At 44.6% G+C, this 7,232-nt stretch overlaps 1 protein-coding gene across 1 annotated transcript in view; it reads left to right on the top strand.

Moving 5' to 3' along the window:
• Positions 1–7,232, top strand: part of GOLGA3 (golgin A3) — a 32,134-nt gene extending 24,902 nt beyond the window's left edge. The window contains exons 18-23 of the mRNA XM_006874090.1: positions 2,836–2,975; positions 3,702–3,834; positions 4,031–4,153; positions 4,883–5,047; positions 6,332–6,495; positions 7,028–7,232. Of these exons, the coding sequence (XP_006874152.1) occupies positions 2,836–2,975; positions 3,702–3,834; positions 4,031–4,153; positions 4,883–5,047; positions 6,332–6,495; positions 7,028–7,232 (930 nt within the window). The remainder of the gene's footprint in view (positions 1–2,835; positions 2,976–3,701; positions 3,835–4,030; positions 4,154–4,882; positions 5,048–6,331; positions 6,496–7,027) is intronic.

Genomic DNA, 7,232 nt, shown 5'->3' with positions numbered 1-7,232 from the left:
GAACTGACTCGGTGGTTCAAATTCAGCAGCTCCTCCTCGAAGTCCTACACAGGCTTTCTGTGGGTCAGAACCTCACAACAACAGTGTATGTCTACCTCTCTAGTCAGTGGTTTATACTCCTTCCCCCTCCCACCATGGATCAGCAGCAGGAAGTGTTTCTTCGTATGTGAAGCTTTTTAAGTCTTTATAATAGTAGTCATGTCAGTATTTGCCCACTTTTGGTTGACTTATTTCACTCAGCATAATGTCCTCCAAGTTCATCCATGTTATGAACTCTTTTGTAGATTCTTCATTATTTTTTAATGTTCGTTTGTGTATGTACTATAGTTTACCTATTCCATTAATGGGCATTTTGGTTGTCCCATCTTTGTGCTCTGTGAGTAAGTGCTGCGGTGAACATGGGTGTGCAGATCTCTCATGGCTATTAGTTCTCTAGGGCATAACCCTAGGAGTGGAATCGCTGGGTTATATGGTTCCCTTTTTTTTTAGGATGTGTCGTTCCATTTTCCACAGTTGTTATAATTAAGTGCAGTAGAGTTGGTTTGGTCTCAGAGATCCTGTATAGGATTTCTAAGGAGCAGTTGGTGGGTTTGAACCGCCGACCTTGTAGTTGACAGTCCGGTGTTTTTTACAGTTTTACAGCCCTATTGGCAGCATATGACATTTCTAGTCTCTCCATAACCTAGCCAGTGTTTTGTTTTGTTTTTTTAACTTTGTATTACTGGCAGGGTGACATACTAAATCTCGTTTTGATTTGCTTCCTTGCATTGTGGGTTAATGCCTTGGACTGCAAAGTCGGCAGTTCAAGCTCACCAGGTGCTCCTCGGAAACTCTATGCAGGATTGCTATGGGTCAGAACCAACTCTACAGCACTTAACAACAAAAATGACTAATGATTGTGAGCGGTTCTTCCTGGTTTTTTTGGCCCCTGAATGTCTTCTTTGGTGAGTCTTTGGTCGTGTCATCTGCCTATTTTTAAATTGGATTATTCAGCTTTTCGTTGTTGAGTGTTGAAATTCTCTATAAATTGTAGCAATGAGTCCCTTGTCCAGTATGTCATTGCTATAATTTTTCTCCCAATCTGTGGGTTCTCTCTTTATTTTAGAAATCTTTTGTTGTGCATAAGTTTAATTATTAGGAGGTGCCAGTCATCTATTTTGTCTTCAGTTGTTTGCTGTTTGCAAATTTATGCCTGGTATTAGGGCCTCTAAGTTTGTTCCTGTCTTTTCATTGATGGTCTTTATAGTTTTAGGTTTTATATCATATCTATATCTTTGATTGATTTTTCATTCATTTTTGTTTACAGTTTGAGGTATGGGTTCTGTTTCATTTTTCTGCAAATAAAACAGTAACTTTAAGGAAGTAGTTGTGAATAATGCTTAATTATGTCTCTAAAATGCATTTATTATCGTTGCCTTGATCATACAAATAATGCAAGTTAGTAAAACGTTTTAAAAACCATACAGATTCAAATACAGATAACCTTGAATCTCTGTGACAACCACTGTTACTTTGACAAAACTATTCCAGACATCTTCTGTTGGAACTTAAAAACAAAACTGATTTGTAAAAACTCTTTGTATGTTTGTCTGTCATGTATTTTTTCCAAAGTTGTCATTGGTTGTGGTTTGTTGTTTTGTTTTCTTTATCCAGAGTGTATTGATTGGGATAGTCTACTGCTTGCCCACCTTTATTCAGGGTGCCCTTAGTGTGGGACTTTAGTTTGTAGTAGCCTGGCTTCTCCAGTAGGGCCTCTTCTGGAAGTCTTCTCCTGCAGGATAGCCTTGGGAAAGCCTGGCTTTTTCTCCTATAAGACGTCTTCTGGACTCTCGCGTCTCCTCACACAGGGCAGAGCATCCTTCTGGAAGCCTCACTTCTCCTCCCATAGTACAGCCTTTGGAATCCTTACTCTTCCTCCCTTAGGACATCCTTCTGGATGCCTCCTTTTTCCTCCTATTGGCTGGCAGATGATAGTGTAAGTGCTGTCTGGACATGGCTGGAGCCCACGTGGGCTCTCTAGTACCCTGAGCACACATGTGTGAAGCACTGCGTCCTGTGTGTGTGCTGCCTCTCGTCTACCGAAGGTCAAAGGCGATCCGTGGCCAGAGGGGAGGACGTCACCACCAGACTGCTAGCAGTTTCTGTGATCATTCATTTTCTTCCTGCTTTTCAGATACTCAAATTTTCAGTCACATTTTTTAATGAATAATGGATTTTGTGTAATTTCTAGGAAAGATCTTCCCTAATTCAAAAATCATAGTGTTAATCTAAGACAAAAAACTTTTTAAATGGTTTTTAATTGAAATGTACCTAATGCTCCCTTTGCTATAAAACTTGGCTTTCAAGTGCTTGTTAGTAACAATTAGACAAGGAAATTATTGAAAAAGGAAAAAGACAATGTTATCTTAAGAATTTGCTTGTCTTCTCAGAATCCTTGACAAAATCTTTGATAAGCTATGAAAAGCATTAAAGTTCAGAAAGAAGGGTATTACATCATAAACGAATACTAATCAGTAGCTTTCCTACAGTTAGTTTGATAGAAAAGTAGATTTCTCTTACAATAGCATTCAGAAGACGTGAAGTATAATCCAATTTAACAAGAACGATGCATGTATACTTTAAGAAGTCCAAGATAACCCTGAACAAATTTTATTCATTATATACCAATGCTTGCTATGTGCCAAGCACTGTGTTAGGTACTCTAATCGTTTATGAGGAACTTAATATGCTTTGGAAATAGATTTACTGGGTACTGAGCTGTGCGGTGGTTAGCCTGTGGTAAAGTAACAAGCTTCGCCCCCTGTGCCTGTCATAGTCTTGTTTCCTCCTTTCTAGGTGGCTGCAGCCAAGGCTGACGCGGCACACAACCGCCGCCACTTTAAGGCTGCCACCTTAGAGCTGAGTGAGGTGAAGAAGGAGCTGCAGGCCAAAGAGCATCTAGTGCAGAAGCTGCAGACAGAGGCAGACAGCCTTCAGTGAGTGCCGGGCCCAGAAAGACAGCCAAGTCCTGTGGCCTTGTTAGTGCTCCTCCCAGACGTCTTTGTTGGGCCCTTCCCCTGGCAGAAAGCACACACACTGAGGGCTTTCCTGGGTGTTGACATATCACTAAGTGCTGTGGAGGCAAATCTAAGAAGTATAGTGAGTCCCCTTTCCGTTTTGGGAAGTCCACAGTGTAACTCTTGAGACAGGAGCTCGATCACTGCTTAGTCCATTTTTTCTCATCCCCTGCTGGCCAGTCCTTCTCTGGGACAGGAAGAGCCAGTAGGAGCACACCGTGCACAGGCTGCGTGGCTCACTGGAGATTCCAGTCAGCACCACATCCAAGTCGTGAGTCCTCACTGCTGACCTGAAGTCAGGATCATGGTGGAATGTAGGGCTGTGGCAGATATTGATTATCTGGATGTGTGGGAAAGGAGCATGGAGACACATTGGCCCTGGATCACTGTCCTTGTGTGGACCAACTTCATTGGGCTCTGGAGCCAAATCCTGGTCCTGCCGGAGAGTCTTCCCTCCATAAGCTGTAAGAAGGCTTCATGAAGCATCCCTCTGGGAGAGGGTCCCAGGAGGGTTAGTGGTGGTCTTGTGTCTGTAAAACACCTTACTAAGCAGGTTCTTGTTAGAATGAACCTTGTCCAGCACAGATAAGGTTCCGCTAGCAAGCTCTAGTGCTGTGTGGTCATTCTTGCTTCTTTCTCACCCAGGCTTCAGGAGGGTAAGCACGCTGAGGAGGTGGTGCAGTTCCAAGAGGAGCTGGCAGAGGCCCGGGCACAACTTCAGCTCCTCCAGAAGCAGCTGGACGAGCAGCTGAGCAGACAGCCCACAGGGGACCAAGAGGTGACGGCCACTGCACGGCTCTGCCAATGGACATATTGAATTCTTTCATGCCTGCTCGAGGAGGGATAGCGAAGTTTTCTAAATGGGCTCTAAAACACCATTTTGTCACCATAAGTAGAGATACAGATGAAAAGCAATTTTCTTACAAGGAAGCCACTTAAAAATGCTTTTGATCCTGTGACTTTCCCCCCTTTAGATGGAAAATCTCAAATGGGAATTGGATCAGAAAGAGAGAGAAATCCAGGCCTTGAAGCAGCTGCTGGACTCAGCGGAGCAGCAGAGTGAGAGAGAAGTGGAGGGGACGCAGCAGTTACTGCAGGTGTGTGTGTGTGTGTGTGCGTGTGCGTGTGCAGACTCGGGCTGAGCATTCCACAAGTTAGGTGCTAGTGAGTGAGTCAGTCACTGCTTACTACTGAGTGCCAGGCAGGGCTTCGAACCTATTCATTCCTGTTCAAACCCTTGCTAAGAATTTTCATTTCCACCCCCCAGATATATTGAATCCCAATGCACTTTTGAACTTCTGGTGTGGCCCTGTAGGATCAGCACTGGACTGTGAACCACAAGGTTGGCAGTTCAAGCCCACCAGCGGCTCCTCGGAAACCCTGTACAGGGTCACTATGAGTCGGAAATGACTCAGTGGGACTTAACAACAATAAAAACAATATACATTTTAACAGCATCACTTGTAAATGAATGATTGAATAGTGAATATTCAAAATGTTTCTAAGAAACAATATAATTGATATTTTGTATTAATCTAGTAGCTAACTTTGAGGTTCAACAGGTGAACTTAAGGGCTCATTGTACAACTTGAGATGTGAGAGTTTCTTGGCAGCAGATCTGAAATTTGGGTAAGAACATTGAGAGAGTGGATGTGCTTGGATAGTTCATAATGTAAACTCTTAAGAGTGGGAATCATGCCAAGACAGGAAACATTGTTTTTGTCATGTGAAGCTCAGCGTTTTTTTGTAGATTTGTGACCTTAGCAGTGTGTATAAAATCTTTCAGCTTTTGACTTAGAAAATTTCTGTGACTTCACTTGGTTTAGAATATCAAATCAGAGCTGGAAACGGTGCGGGAAGATCTGTCCATGACCCAGAAAGATAAATTTATGCTTCAAGCAAAGGTGTCAGAACTGAAGAACAACATGAAGACTCTGCTCCAGCAAAACCAGCAGCTGAAGCTAGACCTGAAACGTAGCTCAACAAAGAAGGTAAGGTAGACCTGAGTCTCCTCCAGCGGAATTCAGGGGCGCTGCGGATTTGTGTACAGCTGTGGCTGCTATATTTTCTAGTCAGCCAAACGTTAATAGACTCAACCACCGTCGCTGAGCACCTGCTGTATGCCAGACAGGAGACGTGCTCGTGGAATACTCTGCCTGGACAACAGGTCACGTCATTTTTATTTTGGTGCCTTTCCAACAACATATTTGCCTCTCTTCGTGAATTCAGGTGCCATTTTGTAGTAATGTGCTTGATAAGCTAACTGAGAGACTACTCTGCGGTGAAACAATCCTGGTTAAGTAATACGTGTTTGCTGGCTCACCAGCGAGCACAGTGGAGACCAGCAACTGCCAGAGGGTCTGAGGGCCTGATGCTGCAGGTACAGTCTCCTCAGTGTCTGAGTGCTTGCCTACATGAACGTGGACCAGAATGCAGGTGTGTTCCAGGTGCAGAGACGTCTTTCAGCACAGATTTAGTTAGCATCAATTTCCTGTCTGTGGAAAAGATTAAACAGGCATACCTTAGCGATGTTTTAGGTTCGGTTCCAGACCATCACAATAAAGCAAATATTGCTATAAAGGGAGTTACACAGATTTTCTGGTTTCTCAGTGCATATTAAAGTTATGTTTACACTATAATGCATTATGAAAACCTTTGAAGTATTGTGAGAATGACCAAAACGGAACACAGAGGCACATAGTAAGCACATGCTGTAGGAAAAATGGTACCGATAGACTTGCTGGACGCAAGCGTTGCCACAGATCTATTAAAAAAAAAAATGTACCGTCTATGAAGCACAATACAGTGGAGCGTGATAAAATAGGGTGTGCCTATAACTTCTAGAAAGAGATTCTGGTAAGTTGGAAGTTCTCCCAGATTTCTTAGGAAACCCAAAGGTCTCCTGGAAAAGTCCCTGAGAGTTTTGTCTAGGAGTTAGGGTCATTCTCTTGAGGACCCTTTACCAAAACATGGAGGTTGCCCATGACTTCCTTTTAATGTTTCTGACAAATCATAGAGAACCCAGCATCTCAGAGTAGCACCTGAGCCAAGCATAAAACCCTGTGGCTTTACTTTGTTTGGGGCGTTAGAGATGCAGTCATGTATACACTCCTGAAATTGTCAAGTGTTGTAGATACTGAATGGGCAAGACCTCCTCCTTCCCCGTGAGAACACGGCCATCAAGGTGTTCTTGGGAGGCCCTATGAAAACTCTTGTGATGTGTTACAGTGCTCAGAGAAGGCCTCAGAAGGGAAACGCTAACATTATACTTTCAGAGGAAAGAGTTGAAGGGAGAGGCCAGCTCCTCCAATCCTGTGACGCCGGTCAAGATTCCCGACTGCCCGGTGCCCGCCTCGCTGCTGGAGGAGCTGCTCAGGCCCCCACCCGCTGTCAGCAAGGAGCCCCTGAAGAACTTGAATAGCTGCCTCCAGCAGCTGAAGTAAGTGCCTGATGTTCCCTTGTTTTGGTTTTTGACAAGTGATGTTCTGTGTTGAAGTGAATGTGAGCAGGTCTATTTACACAGCTGGGTAAAACCACCCTTGTGGCAGAGGCTTCGTCTTAGGCAAGGGTACAGTGCTTTGGTGGCCTTCTTTCTGGGGAGGTTATGGGCCATCTCATCTGACCCAGTGAGTGGACTAAAATCCTAATTGACACTGGCCTGCTGTGTGATTTCCCCACAGTAGTGACTTGGTCAGTCAGGCCCTCCATCTTTATTCCTTCTTCCCCAGTGTCCTTTGTCCACACCCAGTGGAAGCATACATGTGCCTGAACGGTGTGCCTGTTACCTTTGCACACATCAGGGAGAACATCGCTGGTAGAGCCTGCTGACCTCGGGCCCTCTCGGATTTTCCTCTTGTGACTGAAGACACTACAAATGCTAGGGAGCGAGTTGCCCTCTCAGTTTAGCTGACAAGTCTTTTCTGAAAGCCGTGGGCGCCTTTGTCTGATGTAGTGTTCTGTCTTCTCCACAGACTGGAGATGGACAGCCTACAGCGCCAGATGGAAGAACACACCATCACTGTGCATGAGTCACTGTCCTCATGGACTCAAGTTGAAGGTTGCCTCGGGGACCTGGCTGGTCCCAGCCCTGGTCCTCTGGGAGATCACGCTAACCCCAGGGGTGACACAGAGAAACACAATCCAAGCAGCTTGCCCATGGAAGTGTTGGAACAGTGA

This window comes from Chrysochloris asiatica, unplaced genomic scaffold (assembly GCF_000296735.1).
Source record: "Chrysochloris asiatica unplaced genomic scaffold, ChrAsi1.0 scaffold00261, whole genome shotgun sequence".
In the NCBI taxonomy this organism is placed as follows: Eukaryota; Metazoa; Chordata; class Mammalia; order Afrosoricida; family Chrysochloridae; genus Chrysochloris; species Chrysochloris asiatica.
Note: the sequence above shows the minus strand (reverse complement) of the source record. Positions and strands in the feature narration are given on the sequence as shown.